This window comes from Botryllus schlosseri, chromosome 1 (genome assembly GCF_051294905.1).
Source record: "Botryllus schlosseri isolate E-star chromosome 1, Bs_hap1, whole genome shotgun sequence".
Classification (NCBI taxonomy): domain Eukaryota; kingdom Metazoa; phylum Chordata; class Ascidiacea; order Stolidobranchia; family Styelidae; genus Botryllus; species Botryllus schlosseri.
This window is the reverse complement of record NC_137236.1, coordinates 929433-955003: the sequence shown is the minus strand read 5'-3', so window position 1 is coordinate 955003 and position 25571 is coordinate 929433. Positions and strand designations below refer to the sequence as shown.

At 37.4% G+C, this 25571-nt stretch overlaps 1 protein-coding gene and 1 long non-coding RNA gene across 4 annotated transcripts in view; both read left to right on the top strand.

The window, feature by feature from the left end:
* The window catches only part of LOC145448396 (uncharacterized), a 445163-nt gene that overhangs the window by 170132 nt on the left and 249460 nt on the right, over window positions 1-25571 (top strand). The window lies entirely within an intron of this gene.
* LOC145439648 (uncharacterized) lies at window positions 861-7121 on the top strand. Its single transcript, XM_080317172.1, has 2 exons — window positions 861-2622; window positions 3264-7121. Exons 1-2 carry the CDS (start codon window positions 1203-1205, stop codon window positions 3590-3592), a joined length of 1749 nt encoding a protein of 582 aa, XP_080173298.1. The 5' UTR covers window positions 861-1202; the 3' UTR covers window positions 3593-7121.

Genomic DNA, 25571 nt, shown 5'->3' with positions numbered 1-25571 from the left:
ATACCACGAATTGGTTGATATTGAACCTTATCAACGACTTCCTCCAACGATTGAGCACTTAACTGATGCAGAGTTAGAAGAATGCCGCGAGAAGCCTCTAATTTTGTTTCATCCATGCCACAATCAAAAAGTGGAACGACATGTAAAGCTCGTAACAGAAGCATCAGCACTAGTTTCGGGATTTCAAAGACGAGATGGCCTCATTCGCCGAAAAATTAAGTCTCGTAAACTGATAAAAAAACTTGACAAAAGAATGCATTTTTAATAAAAGTCGTTAAATGTGGGTGTTTCATTATGATGTTTTGAACCGATTTTAAAAGGACTGTGTTGTTAATATATTTGTAATATGGGCCCAATATTCGGTATTGCCACTGTGTTACTTTACTTTAAAAAAAAACTAATGACAGATCACAATTCGTCAGAATAAATGCTGAATTTCAACAAAAATGTGCGTATATATAGTTTTTTTGGCTATAACTCATTTTGTGTTCACAATGGAGAAAACTTTCTTCAGAAGACAGATAGAAACATGATGCTTCCGCAGATTTTGAGCTATATATCATGACTCTACGACCAGCGGTTGCCGAGATGGGCCATTTTAACCCCCACATGCAGAAATTGGGGGGTTGCCGGCTGGAAAATGGGGGCAACACCCTGAAGTCACTTTTAATTGAAGTTGTAGGTCATTTGTCAGGATTGAGGAAGGCCTTTTTTGATTTGAAAAAAAAAAGTCATTTTCACTCCACCCTACAGTGGGCAATGCTTAGTAAATCGCATGTGGCCCTTTAGCCGAAAGGGTAGGCCAGGCCTGACCTAGGCCAAGGTGAGGTGGGTGTCTGATTCCAAAGATTACTCCAATTGGTTTCGACACCTTTCTATCGGGTGAGTATTGTAGGCCCCGTTCCTATGCTTTCATTGTATCGCAATTTCTTGGTGTATTGAACTGATAAAAATTGCTAACAAACTGAACCGAAAGAGAACCATACCAGCAATAGTTTCTTAGCATTTTATTGTAATTACTTCTTTAAATTGTGCGCAATACTTGATAAACGTTACAATAATTTTATTTTTCTGCAGGCGTAGATTACTGGAAATTGATAAAGGTTATAAACGACCATACTCGACAAGAAACGGCAAATGGCATTCGCGAAGACTTCAAGAATGAATTTCGTCACGAACCTGACTTCGAAGTTTTCCCGCAGATGAAAAAGTTCAATGTAGATGACTACTACAAAGGTCGTCTTCGCGAACAAAAATCTTCAAATGATGAATCTGTTCTTGAATCTAGAAGGAAAGCTTTTAAAAGTCAGTTGATAGAGGAAGTCGGGTTTTACCGTCAATCCGAAAATGTCGGTAAACCGATAACAATAGAAGAGATAATGGAATGGCTGTCAAAGTCCGAGAAATTACCTCCTGACAATAAAGTTGGTTACACTGCAATTGTCGCCTCTGCAGGATCGGGCAAAACTACTCTTGTGCGTAGAATTGCACGGAAAGCGCTTGAAATTCCCTCTGAGAAGGAAAAGTATGAAACGGTTCCGTTAAGGAAATCTAATCTCTTCCGTAGACTTGTCCGAATGGCTCTCAGACGTTCTTCTGGTATTGAAAAAGGTAAACAATCTTCTTCCGAACCGAAACCGAAGCAAAAAATGATACATTACGTCGAATTGAAGAACATGAAAGAACAGAACTGTATGAAAGCATCCAAATTTCTATTCGGCGGTCTGTTTGAAACTGAGTATGAAGAGGATGAATCTTTCAAATGGCTGCTCGAGAATCAATCCGAAGCACTTATCATTTTTGACGGGCTTGATCAAGTAAAGTGGGACTTTGAGGAGTCTACCATACGAAATATCAAAACCTTTGATAAAGCGAGCATCTCAACCATCATGTACAACATCCTATCACGCAGAATCCTTCGCCATGTCAAAATCATAGTGGCGTCACGTGAATTCAAAGTCTCCGAGTTACCGGCAGAGGCACGTCCAGAAGAAATAATCACACTCAATGGTCTCACACTGCAAGACGCTTATAAACTGTTTACTTTTCTGCTCTGTGAGAACGGGCAGCGTCTCTGGAAAAAGATTGAAATCATGTCACCGCGATTATTACAACTTGTATCGGTCCCGGTTTTCCTGATATTGATAGCAGTGGTGATGGGAATTAATCCAGATAAACCTCCTCCGTCTACCGTGACAGAACTTTACAGCAAGATCCTGTTAATCTTACGGAGTGTGGAAAATATCCGAAACCGTAAGCAAATCCTCTCGATTATCCACAAATTGAAGGAAATGGCGTTTGAAGGCATGAAAGAGGGACGAGTCGTATTCTACAAGGTGGATTTGGATCGGTTTGGAATATCCACGGAGGAAGTACAGGATTTGATGACGAAAGTGCCTGGCAACAACATCCTCAGCCGTCACTTGATGGAAGGCGACTTTACATTCTTCTTCTGTCATCAAAGCATGCAAGAATTTCTGGCGGCTAGTTTTATCTCGGAAATGGAGCTCGAAAGGTTCTCTCGCTTTGATGGCCAACATCTACACGAGAAACGATGGTCTGTGGTTCGAAGATTCGTTACAGGCATCGTTTTCATAAAATCCAATAACGATCTTCACAGCGGTGAGTAATCATGGTTTTCTGCGGCTATTCTGCCGCAGCACAGATTGATTATTATGGGTCGCCTATGGTTTATCACGACTTTGATGGTATTGTCATAATCGAAGGGGTGAAATAGTCGAAAGATCTTAAATTCATACACGGCTGTAAATAAGTCTTTACATTCAGTCGGCTAAATAAAACCTTTACATCTAATATCTGCATAAGTTCGCAGAGTATTGAACGTGAGCGCTACCAGGGCCCATCGATGATCACTATGTGACATTTTTTTTTCGGGTATTTATGGTGTCTGTCGACTAAAGGTGTCATTTGCACCAGGCCGATTTTTTGCATTTTTGGTTTCGCATCCGCCGACTTGTAGCACGGCCTACTTCTAAGCTTTTTGAAATATACAGCTTCCGGAGGGTGAGCCTAAATAAACCTCCAAAACTTAGGTATGAATTCTGGAGCCGATCTTAGTCGAACATGCGATATTGATGCGCATGAAATGATCTTGTTATTGTGAACTAGTCATTAAAGTTCAATGACTCCATTTGAACCCTGTCTCATCACAGTCGCGTGAATTATTCAATTGTTACGTAAACGATTAGGCAAACATTACGAATACCGGTACAACGACAATGACATTGTGTATTGCTTCACAGTCTCGGATCAAAAACAGAAGCAACAAGCTTTATATCAATCGATCCGTTCACAACTTCACGATAAGACTGGAGACGGATACGTTCGCATGGAACTCTATACAGCAATCTACGAATCGGGAGACGACAATCTGATGAAAGATCTTTCCGTCATCGACGCATCTTGGATCTCATTCAATCGCGATGAAGCTCACATCGTTGGATCGCTTGCAGCAAGGAATCAAAGCCTTCGTTCTTTGAATTTATTCAACTGCAGTATCAACGACGAGCTTTTGGGCATCATTGCAAGGTGTCTGGTAAATCGAATACAAGTGAGTCATACTTTTTTTTAAATGATTCCTTTCGTACGAAAACTATATTATGTTTTAATCTGGAATTCATGTCATTGTGAAGTCTATCCTCTTCCGATATGATGCAATAATATTCACATCTTTTCGCGGCGATGCACTGTTCGTAGCCATCGCTTTGGTGTCATAATTTCACGTCGCTTAGGCCTATTGCGGGAAAGGTAGCAATTTTCAAAATCATATTCGATGGGAACGATATAGTAGCAACCTGCTCAGTGAACATACATGATTTATGAATAGCCTGTATCAGGAGTATTTTCATCAATATCACGAACCGAAAGCGATGGCTGAAGTTAATACCGTACCTCGAAGCGTAGATTCTCTAAATACTGGATTGGATTAGCATAGACATCCACTGCTGTCTCAAAAAAAACTACGGTAATCCAGAGTCAATCATATGACGATTGACCTAATTTAATTGATGGGCGCCAAAAATTGGCAAATTGTGCGCAATATATGACGTTAGCAGACGTCACATTGGCTTGATCGTGATTCGAGTCGAGTAATGACTCTTGTCATTAGAGCCCTGCTATTGGGGAAAATTATCCCACAACCTGATAGCCAGATTGTTTTCTGAATGTTCGGGAACTAGTAACGTCGCACCCACAGCAAATATGTGATCCAATATACAGGTCCAAGTGGCCTAACAATTGCAACAGTGAATTTAGACGACCTAGTTGTTTGGATTCAAAGAGTAAACGAACGACTAGGGCAGTGGTTTACAACCGGTGTGCTGCGGCACACTTTTGTGTCATTCACGTCTCGCGAGGGTGCCGCGAGAGATTCGTCAAATTTTGAAATTCTACGCAAAATATGTCTAGTCTGTAGCAAACGATCAATAATCTAAATCGAGTTTGATGTGAAGTTTGTATATTTGACAAATCAAATTGCGGTCATGCAGGCAATCAATATCTAACCGTAGTTCGCTTTCAACGACATATTGCTTTGAAGGCTGGATCAAGATCTTGTCATTCATGAGAATCGACATATAATACCTATATAATCATTTTTGAAGTTTAAAAAAATTAGTTCACTTATCCTGACAACTCACTCTCAAAACCGACAACTAGAACTATAACTAAAACTAGCGTTGCAGTTAAAACAAAAATCAATTCAAAACTAACATGATTTAAACAAAACCCTTGTTTAAAGCATGTTTTTTTATTTTTTTTCAAGTCACGACTTCACGAACATTCAATTGTGACGTCGTAATGGATCGGGATCGACAATTGAAAATATAGGATGAATATAGTTCCTTTGACGAAATGTATGTACTATTACTGTTGAACCGCCTATTTCTAGAGTTCCAACCATCCAATATCGATATACGTCGGCTATATTGGGTCGTAATTGCTCTTCGGCTCATACAATGTTTTTTGGAAAGTATTTACGCACCTATGGCATACCTTTACACAATTTTATTTCTAACGACTTCTGTTTACAACATTGTTTAACTTTAAAACATGTTTTATACAATGTTTTTTAAAACACCGTTGGTTTTAAATGCAACCCCAACGAGAACTAATGACCTTTGAAAATCCGCAACTAGCTAAAACACAACTTACCGGACACACGATGTAAGTAATGTAATAAATATCTGCTGATTGTGTAATGTGGTTGGTTTGGTTGTAGTGACTGATTGAAAATTAGGGGTTCCCTCAAAGCTTGTATATTATCTTAGAGCAGACCTTGGCATTTGACGGGCCACGGGCGAAATATACGGACGGCAAAAAGTTGCTTGGAATTTGTAATTAAACATTTCAATGCGTACTAAAACTATGCGATATATATAAATTGCGTTTACTTTATTGGCTGTTTAGTGTTAATCTGTTCATCGGGGTTAGCCTACGTTCGTTGCATGCTATGTCTATAATCACAATAAAGTCGATATAACATGGATCATGGGATAATTTGAGTCGGGATTATGACAAGGTTGTAACCAGGGCTGTGAAGTCGGAGTCGGAGTTTGGCTAATTTTCTCGCGATGGAGTCGGAGTTGTGAAAACTGTAGTGACTATACGTTGTGGGGAATTAGATAGATTTAACTATAAACGGTGACGTTGGAATTTGGTTCAACAATATTCAAACCCATTTCAGGTTTCTTTGGGGGGCAGGGACCGTTTGACCCAAAACTGACATAGCGCTGCGAAAAAAGATATCATAACTATATTTTTGTCACTTGTTATTCTCCGTGTGACCTGAATATAACAGTTTCCCATTGCGTTTTTGCTCCTATGAAGAACTACATAGCTATACATTTTACATAAACCTGTAAACTCTGCGCACATTTTGCCACTAGACTGGGTATACTTTGGCCTATCAATATTACTCAACATTCGTTTTCTTCGAAAACACTGATTTCGATCATCACAGTGCTGTGTGGATATATTCTGAACGCATCGTTGCATCACAATAACATTGCTTTTGTGGAAAAAAGTGCGCAGGGATGATTGTCCGAAATTTCCAAGTTATTTCGAATATGGGACATGTTCCCGAACAGTAGAACGTGTATTGCCGCGATTGTGGATTGAGGTATAGGCCTACATTCCGATTGCCATACGTCCGGATTTTCCCGGACATGTTCGGAACTTCACTGTTAAAGTTGTGTCCGGAAGGAAATTCTAATATATGGCTCTAGGTCCACAATTTTGAAGGCTTGAAGTACGCTCAAAATCTTTTCCAAATAAACATAAACAATAATAGCAGATTCATGCTACTGAAATTTTTTCTTTAGTAGGCCTACACTGTGTATTAATTAAAATATAGAGCCACCTCCAGAGTTGGAATAATTGCATTAATTCAATTCAATTACAATTACTTTATTGCATGTTTTAATTACATTATGATTAAAATTACTCTATGCTAAAAATATCAAATTACAACTACGATCAGAGTTGTAACCTAGTCATCAAGGATCTGAGTAACAAGTTAATCTCATTTTCATAGTTTTGACTAGAGTCAAGTCGAGTCATTTTCAACTCACGACCGAGTCCAAGTCAGCGATCAGAGGGTGGAGTCCATGACCATGACTCGAGTCCAAGTCATTGTGTCGACGGCTCAGCTTCCAGTTAAAGTCTTGCTAACCCAGTTTGTTGATATCGAATGGTTCGCATGTTAATATATTAATTTTCCTCATTTGTAGCAGTTTCTGGTCGCATTTTAAGTACCAGTACAAATAGACGAAATCCCAATAGTGTGGTCACTTTACTATTCTTTGAAGTTACAATGAAATGTCGATCTTGGCCATCTGAGTCTCGAGTCATATGACTTGGTTCGAGTCATGCGTAATGACTCGAATCCAAGTCGAGTCAATACACAGATTGACTAGAGTTGCAATGAGTTATTTCCGAATCTTGCGAAAATGACTCGAGTCAAGTCGAGTCATCGGAAAATCGTAACTGTAGTCTTCAGAACCGTGACTACAATTACAATTACTGTTAAACATGTAAGTAAGTACAATTATAATTCCAATTACTATTCCCAATCATGAGCACTGAAAAATAGAAAAAAAATTTTTTTTTATGAGCGACTACTAACAATCAAAAGTTCGAGCGACTGGCAACGGGTAATAGCGAATAGGGTACAAGACAGTCAATGAAATGTACTCAAACGAATACTCTGAGCTGAGTAAGGTGAATGAAATGTAATTGGTAAGGCAATAGAGATGATACCGACAAGGCGTGTAAAATTAAAATAAATGCAAAAGCAAAGAAGCTCCCGATAACTACCAATTATAAAATTTTGGTTCGCAGTTACATATTTTCACTTGCTCAAAACTGTTCGACTGCATTTGATGAACATTAGGATGCGGAAAGTTTCTGGTTTCAGTAAATTAAGCTAAGATAGGAGGTAAGGCTGGGATAACATCTCTACAAATGTGTGATCTAACGTGATGAAGTCTTGGTTGAAAACTTGAATTTCTTTTTGCAATTGCTGCAGCAAACCTCAGTACTGGAAAGAGATTTAAAAAAACACTGACCGTGGTGTAGGAAATGGTTCAGCACAGGTTACAGAAGAGTTTATTTGCTTTTCGTCCATTTATGAAATAGTAAGATTTTGTTCAATAGCTTATATTGTAATTCACCAAGTTTTCTGTTGGAGCTGAAGTTGGCCTATGGGAAACAGTTTAGTATGGCTGAATTAGTTAACGAGGTACGCATAGAACACCCATGTTAATGGGCTAAATATTTTATGTTGTGATTGTCAGGTTTCAATAACAATGTAATTGAAATTGTAATTAGTAAATTTTTATCAAATTACAATTACACAGAATAGAAATGCTTCAATGCCAATTAAAATAACATGAAAAAATATAATTAATTACATGCAGCTCAATTAAAAATTACAGTTGATCCTACTGTGGCCGCCTCGCTCGCAAAAATGAAATCGAAAGTGATTAAAATTAGCCATCATTTACTGTAATCAAATCGTAATATCAATTATAGAGTACGGTGTATTCCTAGAATTGATTGAAGCCGTTTGAATGGATTAGTAAAAGACCGCGGCTCTAAACCTAGGGACGTTTGCCTTCATTATGGGGAACGCAATGATGTTGAACATACTCAGCTTCCAAAATATGCCCTGAATAAGTCTGTGCAAAGCTCTGCTAGTTTGACATAATATTGGCAGACATTGTATTCATATTTCATTCATCATTCCAGGTGAAGAAAGTGGATTTGCGTGACAATAATTTCTCAGCTACAGCACTGCGTTCACTTTTCGGACATCTTCATATTGTATCGCTATCTGGAAAATTGGATTGGGAAGTGAGATCGATTCTATGATTTAGCTTTGTACTAACAAGCCATTATTTTTTTATGTGAGTATGCGGAGACTTATGACGTCACAATCGCAGGTGATTGGTGATTCGTGATAGAAAGCAATATACGCACATTCTCTGCATTAGAGCTGTTCAAAAAACTTTCAGATTTCTTCGGCTATGTTATAAAATTGTCAGGTTGGCGAAAACAACACTGCATGCCAACTTAGGGTCAATTGCAACCAGTAGAAGCGATTTTCTTGCAGTACAAAATTTTTGATTTATCAATACAAAATTATATTTTAAAATTTTTCTGTCAACAACGTAAAATTGTTGGGCTGTCAGTAGAGACGATGCACACCAAATGTGGCTCAATTCTAACCCCTAGAATAATTTAAATTTTTATTCAAATAGCTGATTCGTGGTACACAACTTGAATATAGCTTTCAATACAAAATCCATTGTAGTAGAATATTTATTAAACTCGAAGACTTTTTGTTGCCTCTTTCAAGAGTTAACAGCCCACTGAAGGGAGTTAAACAGATTTGGTTTTGCTTCTAAATCCATTTAAATTCCTTCAGTGTGGCAGAAAGTATTTGAGTTTAAATATTGTATTACAATGGATGTTGTACTGAAAGCCGTCTCCTATAAAATCATGGAAATGGAAATTTTACTACGGCAATAACTTCGCTCCTAGCGGTTGGAATTGAGCCAAATTTGGTATGCATCATCTCTACTGATCGCCTAACAATTTTGTGGGGTTGAAAGAAGAATTTACAGTTTTATTTTAATTATAAATTCAAAGCTTTTTACAGCAAGAATATTGCTTCTACTGATTGGACTTGAACCCAAATTTGCTTTACAGCGTTGTTTCTGCCAACTTAACAATTTTATCACATAGCCAGTGAATTCTGAAGAAATTTTTTAACAGTCCCACTCTGCTTTCATCCAGAAGTCGTAGAGTATTTACCCACCGATATGCTGTTTTCATATCTGCACTGTGTCATTAACATCGAGCTATGTAATCGAATTTGGTGAAATGGGGGATTATGTAAAGTAGTGGCAGCAATAAGAGCGCTGAGCTAATGTCACGACCTCATCAACAAATAACAACTTTCTACTACATTGACAATGAATGTGATGTAATGAAATTTGACATTGGTGTGATCGATACCAGTCAGTCTGGCGATGATCGAATTGTTCATCAATATTTTGAAAAATTATGTCTCATTTACGTAAAAAAATGGCACGTGCCCCTACAAAATGCACTTCGTAAATAAAAAGTAACATAGTCAGCATCGTCACAATTCAGGAGTGTGCATGTCGACATGAATTTGTGCTCAACAGAATATTACCACTGCTAATCAACACGATGCGCATCTGGTTTTCAGGCCAACACAATGATTTCGACATTGCATAGCGAAATTGTTCACTGATTAACTAGGGCTGGAAAAATCGAGTATCTGAATTCGATTCTAAATCACATATAAAGCTGTCAAAACTACAATTTTTGTCAATAAAGTAACTTTCCGTGTCAACGAACGCACAATTTCGGTACTTGAGAAAATCGATTTTTACTACTCGGCCTGGATCATTAAAATTGTTATTCGATTCAGATTTGAGCACTCGAATGATTGTGCCCAGCCCTAATTATAACAGCGTTTTTGACTGCAGTGTTTTATTTCCCTTGCAATATAGGACTCGCTATGATGTCCATGGCGTAATTCTGATTTACATGCTCACAACAGGAAACTGTCCATTTTCGCGCCATGACTAGAAAGACGAAATTATCTCATGAATTCGTGTCAATGCAGGTTATGGTTCTGGGTGCTTACGATTTGATTAAAGATTCACTATATTGCCCAGAATATTTTCGTCTCCATACTTATACTTTTTCTATGGATTCCGCCATGATACTTCTCACCTCATATAAACCAGTATTTTCAGAGATATCGAGCCACTAAAGTAGCAAAATGCTACCACCGGCAAAAACGTCACTAAAATCAGTGAACCGTATCAAAGAAGTATAGCACATGATGATCTGTGATGATGCGGTCGTCACTGTATGTGAGATATGACGTCACGATAGATGGTGGATGATCGATACAATGCACAATCTGAAGTTTCACATCTGGATAATATTCAGGTTGTCTGGCTGATTGTAGATGGAGGGGATGTTGAATTGAAGAACGAAGAAGACCTCATCGCGATAAGTGGTACAATGGTTGATGGGCACTTCACCATCAAGGTTGGTTATCAAGATGAATCAACTTCGATAACGAGTCCATACTAATGATTGGAATGAAGTTTCTCTCATTTCACTGACTTTACTGTACGGAGCTGTCAGCCACACTAGGCACGTACAACGATGACCTTGCGGTTTAGTATAGCCAGGATGTAGATTATGACGTATTGATGAGCGTCATGAAGACGAGATGCTTTTGTTGAGAATAGTAAGCTAACAACTTGTGATGATTTTATAAGTAAAGAGTTTTTACATGATGAATTTTTAAAAAAATGTCGGCACTGTACTTTAATTATCAAGTCCGCTCGAAATGTTACGTTAAATCTTTCAAAAAATACAAGGATTGTGTTTCTTTCACATCGCATTTTCCAACAGACAAGCATCATGGCCATCGCTTCACTTGCACTAGTCTTCAGTAGTAACAATAATATGCTCAAGCATGATCGCGCCTCCGAGTGTTTCTTATTGGTGCAGATTGTGACGTAACTGACATTTTCATTTTGCAGGATTCCAATCTATCGTTCAACCGGGTTCATGCCGTAGCAAACGTTGTATTTCTTGGAATACTTTTTGATACTGAATTTATCAAATTTGAAGAACAAATACAACTATTCGCCAAGCAGGATGATTTGCAGAAGTTATCTGAGTGTAAATTAAACAAGGTATTAGATACATTTCCTATTATATTATTGTAAAATATTTCCTGATATTGTTCAATTTCCATGAAACTTTTGGACAAATTTCAGCCGTTATCGGATTTGGACTTGGAGTTAAGACAAAATTAATTCTGGATTTAAAGAGGATTTGTATTTTGAAATTTCAAATCCGCTCGTCACTGTTCGACAAAAACTTCCATTCTCAATTTCTACTCTACTTGCATTTCTAGTATTTCGAGTCGAGTCTCGATGGTACGTAGATGTGGTGAAAGTAGTCAGCCTTGATAATTGTGAAGATACGTTTTAATTTTATATGCAATTATATGTAGAAATAGATGTGTCCACGATGTGTTAAAACTACTTCCAGTGGAGGTAGAAAGTGACAAGTTTGAAAAGTACCGATGTAAGTACTTGAGTTTCGAAAAGTAGTTTTGGTCGATCGTTCGTAAGTGTTTGGTGATTTATCGCTAGCGGTTAATTTGCAAATTAAAAGATGAGTCTCTGCGAGTAACTAAAAATGATTATTATTGCAATTTTGTATAATCTTGGAAATTAGATTCAACAGTTACCATGATTTCTTAAGACTATTTCACGCATCACAGTGATACAAACGTTACACAAAACTACTTTCTATTTCTCAAATTCCAATCCGTGAAAAATAAGTAATTTTGCGTGAAAGAAGTCTAAAATCATGTCCTATTCTTATGCATAAAACATTGTTTATGTATAAAACATTGTTAGACATGATCTATTTCTGTCCCAAAGAAATAGAAGACATTAGGCCCAATTTTGACATAAATCTCCTCACTGGACATCTTCCGTTGAACGCGGTATCTAAACCACTTTGACGTGTACGACATATTTCCTTCATAACATTGGCTGACAACTATATAAAGTTCGATGTCAGCATGACTGCTGGAGCGTGACGGTCCTGCGGAAATTTCAATAAATTGCTGCTCCATTACGGCGGCGTTCTGAAGAAAATGGCTGCGGCCAAATTTTATTTTCGTTTTGCCCTTCAATTTGAGACCACATCATTTTTAGAGTGCAGTGCCCCTTTCAGGCACAATTTTGCATCAATTTCATAAGTGAAAACATTATATTAACCACATACTTTTAAGAAGTAGAAGCAGATTGTTACTGATCATCTCGTAATGTGCGCTCACGCATTGGTGTAGTCTGAGGTGAAAAGCAACAATGCCTGCTCAAAATCTAGGTTTCGAAAGCAGGTAGCTAAAATTTTAAAAAGGGTATGCTTCTGTCCGTGCCAGTTTTTACGCAGTTTCCAATATGTTTTACTGTTCGGGTAAAATTCAACCTTTGCGTAAACATAAGCGACATCGTTACATAGGCTATCCAGCGTTCCTTACATCATTTATCTAGAGGTGGTCAGTAACCAAGTACTTCTACTTGTCGTAGTACTTCAGGTAGATTTATCTACTTGTCCAACGTAGTCAGGTAGATTTATCTACTTGTCCTACGTAGTCAAGCAGATAAGATTTCAGACTACTTCTATTACGCAGTTATCATTTTTACGCAAAACTAGGCCTACAATAATTATGTTTCACTTAATTGTATATCGCTACTTTTACTTCTACTTGAGTACCGACGGTAACTGGTTTGACCACCACCTTCTATATGATACGTTTGTACAATGGATAGAAGTATATTTTTAAAAGATAGCAAACTCTGGAATGAGACTGAAATTGATGTAGCATATGCATTATGGAGAACCGAAGAATTCCAACGAATCAGTATTGAACTTTACCAATATGAATAATTATTCAAATGGGAAAACATCGAGACAATTACGTCATATTACCTAATGAAATCAATATTGTGTTCAGATAAGCAAGATCCTGCTCGATTGCACAGAAGAAGAAGAAAACATCGATTGGTCGTTGATTGAGACTTGCTGGAAAAAGTATCAAGTATGATTCCTGATTCTATTCCCAAAGTATTTTACACGCATTTATATTTACCTATCATTTTATATGACATCGAACCCTATCATATCTTCGGCGGCTGTCTTAAAGTCTGGAAATACCTGCTTTCACATTTTAGTTGGATCTCCTGGATATTGCAGTGAATGGCCTGATACTTGACCAGGATTACAGCCGAATTTGGGAGCGCAGGACAGCAATTTCCGTTTTTGGCAATATCCATGCAATGTTTTACGTTGATAGAGCGGATGCATTCAGGAAGACGTTAGAAGCTTGTCAGCAAAAGAAGGTAGTACTTATCATCCAGTATTAGTTGCATTGGATATATTGAACGTTCTTCTCCAACCATCGCACGTTTATCCTAGAATTATGCCGCACAGTACGAGTCCCCTCCAAATGAATTAACCCGAGATATCCACCGCAGTTGTGGAGTTCGAGATTCCTGGTTAATTGTTAATCTAAAGCAGGGTTGTCAAACTCAACTGGGGTCGCGGGTCAGAGTCAAACTTTCAGAGCACTCGCGGGCCGGACCTGTCAAATGATTCCAAAGTATTTCCTTAAAATCCACGCCCTTGTTTTTCACTTGAATACTTGATTATAAAGCTTATACGCATTATAATAATCACGTTATATCACCTCCATCTGGTTCTATTCCATCAATACCTTTATTATTCGCAAACAACCGAATTGACGAAATTACGATGAATGGCGGGACCGACGATATACGTTGGCAAATTGCCATGCCTGCTTTGTTTTAGTCTGCATCTGACAATCCTGTGTCAGCGTTGTGAGGAATACAAGCGATTTAACCGTAAACGTAGACGTTGAAATTTGCTTCATCATTTTTACATCTTGATTCGGGTTTCTCTGGAAGCCATGGAGATGTTGACTCATAAGCGCAAAAGGAGTGCGACCACAGATATTTGAATTATATTTTGGTGTCATAATTATATTATCCACTTCTACATATTACTACTTTGTGGTCCGTTTTTGCATGAAACTGTGAACTCACTGAGCACTTTTTCGCCTTCTCAGAATTGAGTGTCGATTAGGGCTGCCATGTTTTGGGAATCTGAAAAGAGGACACCATTTAAATAAAATTCAGACTTGCAATACAGGAGTGAAATTTAAAAAAAATGGCAAATTTGTTCCAATTTTGTAGTTGGTCACCATTCTGGCTCAAAGACCTGCCGGAGAGTTACTTCAGTACTTATTTCAAATTACTCAGTTGAATTTTCACGTACATTTTACTAAAATTTTCAAAAAAGAGGACAAATTCTAAAAAAGAGCTCATTTGAGCGTGCTCCTTAGGGGTGTTGAAAAAATACTTCTTTTTTTCAAATTTCATCGGCTTAGTTGTATAATCATCAGCTTACCTAAAAAAAACGTTGCACACCGAATTCGATTCAATTCCAACCAGTAGAAGCCGAGGTCAGTCAAATTGAAATTTCAGTCATTTTTGAAATAATTATATTTACGGTGACCAATTTCGTCACACCGACATGACCAAAAATCGTGTTTCAGGTATGCCCGAAGTGGCAGGGATGTCTTTCCACTTGTTTTGATCTTGACAAGGTCCTAGGGTTGGGTTTGAATGAAGACATCGTCGGTGAAGGAAAAAAATATATGACACGGATTACCTGGAAATTGGTCCACTTTATTGAAATAGACATGTTAAAACGATGGTGAGAAAATTTTCCAATAGAGTACTTAACACACTAAAATTAACGACCACAAAAAGAAAATGAACGGACAAGCAGGTAAAATACATGTAAATATAGTTCTCAAGTGATAGTCATATCTAGAAGTATTTTTTGTCGGATATATTTAGATTTGACGAAATCTATCCCAGTTATGCAGGGCATACTCTCTGCTTTGATTCAAAGTTTTTACAGATTGCAAAGTCGCCATTCCCAAAACCTCATCCACAGAGACATCTGTTGCATTCCTCCGCAGCTCAGTGTTCGAATAGTTCTCTGCTGTTTGACATTGACTGATCCAGGGCCCTGAAAATGGTACTAATTGCAATTTAGAATGGGCTATGCCCCTGAATAGTATTTATGAGTTGAAAAACATTTCTGATACTTCACATATGCGAGATTCGGGGATACCAAATGGTAACCCAGTGAGCTTATAAAGCACATTGGTCATTTTCTGGTCTTTCAATATCACCAGGACCCCCTAGTCATAGAGTTATAAAAGGCATTGGTGTTTTACCACGATATATGGATGCAATTAGATTATAGTAACCGAATATGGAGGAGGAGGATGACATGAATAGAGGAGTATAACTTTTGATAGGAAGAACATCTGTCACCATGTCCATAAGTCTTATAATTTGCCTGTGATAGTACTGTAGAAGTGGTGTAGAGCAAATAATAAAATATCATAGAATATCAAATTGTAATGTGAAGAAATTTACATTGGACCGAATAAGTATATAGATAACTAGAGAAATGTATTTACCTGTATTTTACCTGCTTGTCAGTTCATTTTCTTTTCGTGGTCTTAATTTCAGTGTGTAAGTAGGCATACTCTATTTGAAAATTATCTCACCATCGTTTTAATATGTCTATTTTAATGAAGTGGATCAATTTCCAGGTAGTCTGTGTCGTATATTTTTTCGTTTACTTGTGATTTCTCCATCCAAACCCCACCCTAGGCCCGTATCAAGATCAAAACAAGTGAAAAAGACATCCCTGCCACTTCGGGCATACCTGGAACACGATATTCGGTCATGTCGGTGTGAAGAAGTTGTTCACCGTAAATACTATTACTTTAAAAATTACCGAAATTTCAATTTGAGTGACTTCGGCTTCTACTGGTTGGAATTGAGTAAAATTTGGTGCGCAACGTTTTTCAGGTAGCCTGAAGATATTACAACCAAGCCAATGAAATTTGAAAATAAAAGTTTTATATGAACACCCCCTGTGCTCCTAGAGCGCTATCAAAAATATCAGAAGACAGGAAGTATAGTGACACTAGTGTCAATGGCAGTGACTGCAGTGCAACCTCAAACACCACGGTCTGATGGTTATAGTTTAACCTGAACAGAAAATGCTCAACATTTTCTGTCTTGAGAGAATAGAAGTGTTTCCTACTAGAAATCTCAACATGTATAAATGTGTCGGATATTATGGCCATTTTTCAGCATCGCCTAGCGGGCCAGAATAAACCTTCCAAACTGGTGATCCAAAGTATTTTGAAATACATGATGGCCCTTGGTGAAATTGTCAACAATAGTGGTAAGTATCATTGTGATACACAATATTAATAGTCATAATTTCTCACTGCAGGTCGAATATATCCGATGCATATTACGGTATCCTGTTTCACTCGATGACATTTCGTCTCTCGTCAACAACTCCAATTTACAGAAAGTAACATTGTTATACTGGAATAGAGATGATATTTTGAAAGGAGACGAATTGCAGAAAGTCCAGAAGATTGCAAATGATCTTGAGACTGAGTTGGAAGTTTTAGAATGTGAGTCATTGTTTGGTTGCATCGTGTCTTAAATACGTTTTATTAGGTATATTAAATAAGCTCGATTACTTTAAATGAAATGGTAAATTCACGTAACAGGTCCAATTCGTTACTAATGCCAGAAATCATGAGGCTTTAGTTTCCTGCATGATGTAGTGTCCTTACCAGGGTTATGTGATAACGCGCGGTATTCGTGAATTTTAGTTTCCTTCGATATCCCATACTTAATACGATTAATAGTTGTACGAATTTCAGACATGGTCTCTCACACGTTGCTGATTGTGAGCTTGCATATCAATTTCGAAGCAAGGCATCGTTGAAGTTCGTAAAAATCTGCTTCACTTGACAATTTCAAGTAGGCATAAATTAGTATTCACCATATAAAAATTGTTGACGTAGAGGTAGTATACGAACAAAACAACTTGAGTAAGCGAAACAAGTATATAATAATAAGTACTACAGAAAAGCACAACTACTTCGCTGATAGTACTTCTACCGTTATAGGGACGATAAGTCCAATAAACTCGTAAACCACTTTCATATACTTATATAACTTCGGAACAACTTTAATACTTCATGCAGCTTATTTACAACATCTGGTGACCAAGCGGACTCCGATCGGTTCTGAGAGTTGCTAACACGAGTTCATGAATGATTAGAGGTAGTCAGAGTAGTCAGAGTTAAGACTCATGTAGAACTATAAATAGCGTCGTAAGCTGCCGCTGATATACAAGTAGATGTATCATTTTCCAAGAAATAACAAATTGACTTGAGGTGGAAGTAGAAAGTGTATTAGTCTGAAATGTAGTGAAATAAGTAGTTTCAAAAAGTAGATTTGGTCGAAGGGCCGCATACTTTTAGAAATTTATAGGAGATATCTACTTTCGAAATTGCAAGATATGTCTTCGCGGCTAATGCAAAATGACTAATAATGACACTGCAAGTGAGTGGAATCTTTGCAAATATGTTCATGCGGTCACCGTGGTACATGGGCTATTTAAGGCGGCTCCTATAATAATTTCACTGAAAACGAACAACTTGGTACTTTCAAAATCCATATTGTATAAAGTAAGTAGTTTTGACTAACAACTGTGACAAGAAGTAGAAACATAAGTAGTCTAAAATGATAACCCCTTGATTAAGCGATGCAAGTAGACAGCACTACTTGAGTTGTCTGATAAAGTAGAGTTACTCCGTTACTGACCTCCTCTCTGTAGGATTCGTGGTTTTATGTCATACAGCATCCCACTTTTCATATTGGCGTTGATACGAATCATTTCATCATTCATGTGCATTGTGCATTCTTTTAGGTAGAAATGAATTATAATCAACAATATTGCATAAAATCCGAAATCGTTTTGTCCAACCTAATCAAGTACTATAAATCCTAAAATAGCATTCGGGATTACTTTATTCGATTTACCTTTGATACCAAAACATATTCCTTCTGTGAAAGTATCTCACATAATGTGGATCAGGTGCGATTATAAATTGAATATGAATTTAGTGATTTGAATCGATACGTGAATAATTACCTGCATATTGCAGGGAATGTTTTACAAATGGAGTAAAGTTACTTTCACTCATTCGCATATCTAATTGAATTAGATATATGTAATATGCATTGTACTGTCGGGGCATCATATTGTGTGTGATATTAAAACGACACTGCGCTCTAAATACAATGTTGTCTAAAATGAAAGTGGAGAGTGTAAAAAACATTTTGGCGGCAGCAATGTTCCCTTTGAAAGCCACCGCTTTTGAACCGAAAGTATAACAAATGATATCACGATTTTACGAATCCACTCCATGCATCTATATGGTATTGAGGTCACGTGTCATCTCTTTTGCCTGGCTGTAGATCAGTGGTTCCCAACCTTTTTCGACTCAACGCCCAATTTTCAAGCATCACAGCGATCATCGCCCCCCAAATTTAGTGAACCGAAAAAGGGGCATGCAAACTGTAATCACCAGCGGGTTGAATAAAAAAATGGTCAACTTTTCGGCTCGATAGCGAAGTTTTACACTTTTGCAGCTAAATTTTCGTGAGTTGCATAAAAAAAAGTCATTTCTGACTTGACTCCAATATATCCGTTTTAAAGCGTCATCGCCCCTCTATCGTCCCCTTCACTATTTTCGCACCCTTTGTACATTTCGCCCCCCTAGACCGCCAAATCGCTCATGTTGGGAACCACTGCTTTAAAATGGTTTATGATTCGTTCGAAGATGGATTTTCATCCGTACTTTGACATAGAATTTCACGTAACTTTCATTTTAATGTGACACTGTGTATCGTAGGACACAATTCATTTATATTTTTGAAGATTACAACTCTCTTTGAGCCTGATGACTGTATCAGATAATATGCAATAGGCTCAGCAACAGCGCCCAATTCATAGGATGCATACATCTTTTGCTAACAAGCATTTTCAGCTATATAACTTATTTCTTATTTCAGTGCGCCGAGGAACGGATGCCTGGAAGCGACTCGGCTGGGATTTTCATCGGAGGTGAGTAGATGTTGCGAAGTCTGACCGTTCTTAAATGAGAGTTGAGATTTATCCTTCCATTACATCGTTGATCCATTCTCGTGCGCATTCGGTTTCAAACAACATCCTAGAAATATCGTGACACCCTCTGTGTATTAATCAAATTAATATACAATATTAACTGATGTGATGTCGGATAGTGATGTCATAACATTGACACGGGGAGCATCACACGTAGCTTTGTTTAAAAAAGACTTTGTTTATTCTGCAAGAATATAATAGTGCTGTCATGCATCATTTACATCAAAACGTAGCATACTTTTCACATCACTCCTAGTTTTGCTGAAAAAATGAAAGTTGTCAAGTAGAAGTAAAAGTAGTCTAAAGTAATAACTACTTCGGTTAGTAGTGAAAGTGGACAACACGTACTTCTGCACTTTGAAAAAGTAGAAGTAGTTGGTTACTGACCACCTCCGCTAATGTGCAATAGTAAAGTTGATCTTCGGCAGTAATGCGTCACTTCAATGCATGATTACCTCCTGCGTTCGGACCAAGCAGATTTCATATTCTTAGGAAAATTATTTGTTATATTACAAAACTGAGATTTGATGAGATACTCGAAAAATTTATTTGTTAATACGGCGTCGGTCGAAAATTAATCAGTCTGGATTGTTTAGCTGCTGGAGGTGAAATAAATAGAGTTTATGGTCGTAATATGTTGTCGCATAATTTTTCTAGAAACTATCCAATTAGTCATTGAATCGACTCGAACAGAAGTTGGAGTGATCCAGTCAATTTTTGACTCGGGTGGCAAGTAGCAATAGATTAAATGAAGGGTTGAAAGGCACCAGAGTATCTGAATTTCAAATGTTATTGCTGGGACTGGTTGCCGAGTCCTTTTATTGAGTAATCTTAAGTGGCCACTTACAAATTTTCCGTACCCATTGCTCTTGAACAAAATGTGCGCGAGAGTTTCACTGCAAATCGACAAGATTTCAGATTAATTTTCAGTCAGACTCGGTCATCTAAAAGATATCCTGCTTTTGCAAATTCGAATTCAAACTGGAATTACAGTTACAATTTTTTTCCAACATATAGTAGAATAAAATTTCAAAATTATTGTAGAATTATAATTATCGCAGTAATTTTCTGAAAATACATAAAAACTATAGTTAGAGCTATACATTTTTCCAAATTAGATTGTAATAAAATTGAATCCGCAAATACTAGGTCATTGAATCCAGTTTCGTTACTATCAAATCATGGTTCAATATCATGAGCATGATAATAGCAAATGTCTGTACAACAAGCTTATTGGATCGTTTCGCACTATACAATTCTATCAGTAGCATTTACAGGAAAACCAGAGATAGGCTTTGCGTTGAAATGAGAACATCTAAAAAATTCACAGAATCAGGGCAAAGAATCCTTTCACAAATTATATTCGAATTAGATTACAGGCAATTAGCTCTATTTAGTCTAATTAGACAACTAGAATTATTTAATTATCCAAGTCTGATAGGAGTGCACTTATCGTCACCTATTTTAGGCAACCTTTAAGATAAAATGCACACACCTATTTTTGATGAATTTTTCACTCATACAGATGGTCCTAGTGGCATTAAAAATATACCTTTCATGAAACAAGCTGTTAAAATACATTAAAACTGCAGGTATAATTATAAATTTTTCCAAATTAGATTGGAATAAAACTTACTGAATCCGCAAAAACCAGGTCATTGAATCTAGTTCCATTATTATCAAATCATGGTTTATACTTATGAGCATGATAATAGAAAATGTCTGTGAAACAAGTTTGGCTCGTTTCGCACTATACAGTTCTCTCAGGAGCATATACAGGGTTTGAATTAAAATGAGAACATATAAAAATTTGACAAATTAGATTAGAATTAGTGCAGAGAATCGTTTCACAAAATAGATTCAAATTAGATTACCGGCATTTCGCTCAAACTAGTCTAATTAGACAACTAGGATTGTCTAATTATCAAAGTATGATAGTAGTGCGCTTATCGTCACCTATTTTAGGCTACCTTGAAGGAGAAACATACGTACCTAGTTTTGATGCATTTTCCACTCATACGGATGATCCTTGTGGCAATAACAATATAACATCCTTCAAACAAGTTATAGAGCTACTTTTTAAGTGTAATTGGTACTTGACATTGTTAACTGCACCACAATGTCCCTAATTGAAATGTAACCTGTCAAAATGTCCTCTAGCAAGTACACCGTCCCAGCCAATACCGTTCCCTGGAATACGATGTGTTGCCTGCAGGTTCATTTTCACGAAATGGGAATACCGAATAGATTATGTTACAGTATATTGAATTGTGTGCACAAGATGCTTGAGAATCGTATTGCGAAAATATAAATTTACAATCCACCTGTAGATTAAATCCCTGAAATCTATCCGATTATGATCCCAGGTCGTCTACAAAAAGTCCAATTCTATTTTGTGCAGTGCAATGACGTACCAGCGTGAACAGTCCATCTCCGACTAGCATGCAGACGTGATTGATGAACTAGGATATTGATTTATTCAGCGGTAGTTGTTTTTCAGGGAGTCGAGGACAAGGGCTTGGATGCAACTACAGACGTCTACAATTCCCTCATCAAAATTGAAATTAGGAGTGTAAAATTACCGCGTTTCATCTAATAATTTAAACTGGCTATTTCATGTTTAATTGATGAAATTTAGCGATGCTATTTATATTGTGCATATTGCACTTCACAATTAGGTAACCAAAACAGTTGCAAAAAAAAAATCACAACTCGACGAAAACAATGGTAATACCGCAAACGTCACGTCCATCCTAAATATTTCTGAAATGAAGGTTTCATGGTGATTTGAATGTGCAGATGCTTTTACTACAGTAGAGTTCGAGTCGTCATATGTCGATTTTTTTGCTATTATAATGATTGATTCGCAAGGTAGAATCGAAAACCGGGATAAAATGAATGTACTCCATCGTCTTACAGCTTAAAGATAATTGATTATAATCAATGTTCCCTCTAAGCTGCGCACGTGCGCAAATGCGCAGTGCTGAGACGGTCTCTGCGCACAGAAAATCTACGCTGCGCACAAAAAATCAGAAATGATTTTTTTTATAGTTGTTGCGCACTGTTGTCCAATGGACCACGCAGGCGCGCATATTCGTGAAAATTAAGGTGGAACATTGCCAGGGTCAACAAGTGTTATCACTGAAGTCTGAAACCGAGGTAGGGGAGATGTGGTACTGATGGATCAAAAATTGGAAAATGATCGCTGATCCCAAAATTTTCAGCCCAAAACAGCAGATTTTTTGCTGGCTCAGCACTGTGATACAAGCTCTACCTTTCGCGCACATATACATGAATATCCGTCTTTTCAAAAAATATTTATAGACGTTCAAAATTTGTTGCTCGAACGTGTCATCGGTCCCCACCCGGTGGGTCCAATGGCACACGACCCGGGGACCTATGACACATATACACTAAAAAACTCCGATGTGACAACTTTTCTTGCTCAGTACAATAATCCAAGCTACAGCAAGCCAACGAAGAATGTTTGATCGCAACCGTCAAAAAATAAAATAAATATTAACTCAAATGTTGTCATAAAATCACGATTCGATTCAGGCTCGGACTTATAAATTTGAGGGTACATACATATTGCCCGAAAATCGACAGTGTGACTTCCAAATACCTTGTTATAGCGATCAAACATCATATGCAATTATTACATAAAGATTTTCCATACGTAGGCATGTTTCATTTGTTTCATGATTAGTAGGCTTGATTATTTTGCTTGATTTGGCTATTGTATCATCGGTCCCCACCCTACAAATTTTATACATGAATCGAAAAAAATTATACTCAAGGAAAGTACTGAAAAAATAATAGTTGCCGTTATATAGCCTGATACAAGCCCTAAACTTCACAATAAAAATGATTGCTGGTTTGTTCGTGTTGAAGGCTACAAAGAAAAATATATATGTCGATCTAAATTTAGTTTACACCCCCCAAAACAAAAACATATGTGAGAGACCCCATGGCTCACGCACGTCAAATTTTTTTGTATGGGAGGAAAGATTTTGACAGCATTCAATTGTAGACAAGTTCACGGAGTGTAATCATGGAATTATCATAGAGAATTTTCAAAGTATTTTCGGTCCCAGTGATCCATCGGTACCACATATCCCCTATACAAGTGCGCCCCGCAAAGGTAAATATTGCGCTCCGTGAAGAAATTAGAGTTCATAATCTCCTGCGCCTCACGGATGATATTTTTTTAGTATGGCCTCGTACACGTGAGCGATACTGATATCATTTCAATAGCGCATTATTTTTTGGGAATGGCGAAAAAACATGGTTTAACAAAGTTTTAAATAACAATGGGCTAGCTCGAAGTTAATCTGCGAGAAACTAACGAATGATAGTCTTCTTCGCGTGGCATGAACATTGCGTAAGATTTACTCAGGACCGTAACTTTCGCACCCCAAACCCCCCAATTGGAGGGGCCGAGCTCGAAGGGGGTCCAAAATTATTTCGAGAACTAACATAAATCATGGTGTATTTTTTGAAATTTTTCAGGAATTATTTTTCGCGCTACGCGCGTTTTATTATTGTAAGATATCTGATTATTGGGTACCATTTCCCAACAAAAATTAAGCATGATTTATAGATATAGGCAGTTGGGCGTCGGCCATTGCCGCACCATGACGCGCCAAGACATATGAAGGTAAAGGCTATGTAACATGCGAATCCAAGAAGTGCGCCAGAACAATTAGCAGCGAGAAAACCTACGGCGAAAAAGACTGCCCCGGTGCTGACCAAAAACTTCGATATATACAAATATATGTGTAATTGTCCATGTCATATGTCCATGGGCGCCTAAATGGCTGGCGCCGAATGTTCCTGTCCTGGCGATCCGAGTCCCACAACAAGACAAATGCCATATCGAAGGAACATTATTTTCCAGTTAAGAAATACCAATTTTAAATCGTGTACGCGTCTTTTACTTTAGTACGTTTTGGCGATTTCAATATCTTTTGACATCTTTCGAAATAGCATCATGTAACGAAGTCATTATATCAACGGGTACGCCCGAAGATGTTTTATTATTATTTAGAGGGCCAATCTATTCCTACACACCTCACTGGATCAGTTCTACCGGTAAATCTGATTATGTGAGCAGGGAGAGGATAAAAATTGATAGCAATGTATATGCAATTCCTGATCATAGTGGCCGATGCAATCATGAATTATAGAAATTTTTCCGCGCTTCACGCGTTTAGGGACGCTACTACTAAATGGGCACCCAATGTACATTATAAGTACCGGAAGAAGCCTAGAGCCATTGGGGGGTCTGGGGGGCGAAGCCCCCCAGTAGTTATTTTTATGACCCTATAGGAGGGTGCTGCGCACTGTTGTCCGAGGGCCTGCGCAGTGAGTTGGCGTGTTTGCGCAGACTGTTGAAAAATTAGAGGGAGCATTGATTATAATAGTGGTTACAAAAAAGCATAAATATCAAAAAATGAAGCAAAAAAGGGATAATCTTCGACGTGCAGTGTGTAGGTGTAGTGTCTTAACGTTTTGTGTGATGATAGAAATGATAGAAATTTAATACTTCAAAAAACCTCAAAAAATGTAAAATATAAAATTTTGTTGAAAATAAATGTAGTGTAGTGTATGAAATCCATTGTAATGTCAATTATGTAGGATTCTCCATGCTCCATCATGATCTTGTGATCTTTCTCCATATCTTTAGTACAGTAGACTTAGGGAGAGTATTGAATGGTAAACTTACCGAGTTGAGAACTTCCATTAACAAGATATTTCATGACCTTGAAATTATTCTGTAGGTGTAGAATGACGGTCGCTGCACTTCAAGCCAACGATTTTTCTTGCTTCTATGACCAATGACCATGTTTTTGGCTACCTTGATGTTTCTGAATGCTTCAACCATAATATAATTGACTAATCCCTCTTGATACGCTCGTTTAATATTGGTATGCGATTAATTGATTCTCAATGACTTTAATACCCCATATTTAACTGAAAAAGAGGCAAATCATCGTCAATCCATAACAATCGAAATTTCAGATAATCTTATGGATGTGATTCAATATTTCCTTTTTACTGAAATATTATGATTTGCTGCTTAACATTTCATAAATTACGCTTACTGTCCATTGTGACCAATTTGCAATTATGCTGACAGTATCATCAACTCATAACCCAGAGTATTGTTAATGACTCCTAAAAAGTATCTTTCATCTTAGACTTACAGAGTAGTGACTGGAATTTCCATGATTTTATGTTGTATTGGGCTGCGTTTTCATGATATGAAATGTATAGAATTGATTTGAAATAAATATTAATTA

Coding starts and splice junctions, on each gene's coding strand:
- LOC145439648 (XM_080317172.1), top strand. CDS start 1,203: ATGAAAAAGTTCAATGTAGATGACTACTACAAAGGTCGTCTTCGCGAA. Junction 2,623..3,263: donor CAATAACGATCTTCACAGCG/GTGAGTAATCAT, acceptor ATTGCTTCACAG/TCTCGGATCAAAAACAGAAG.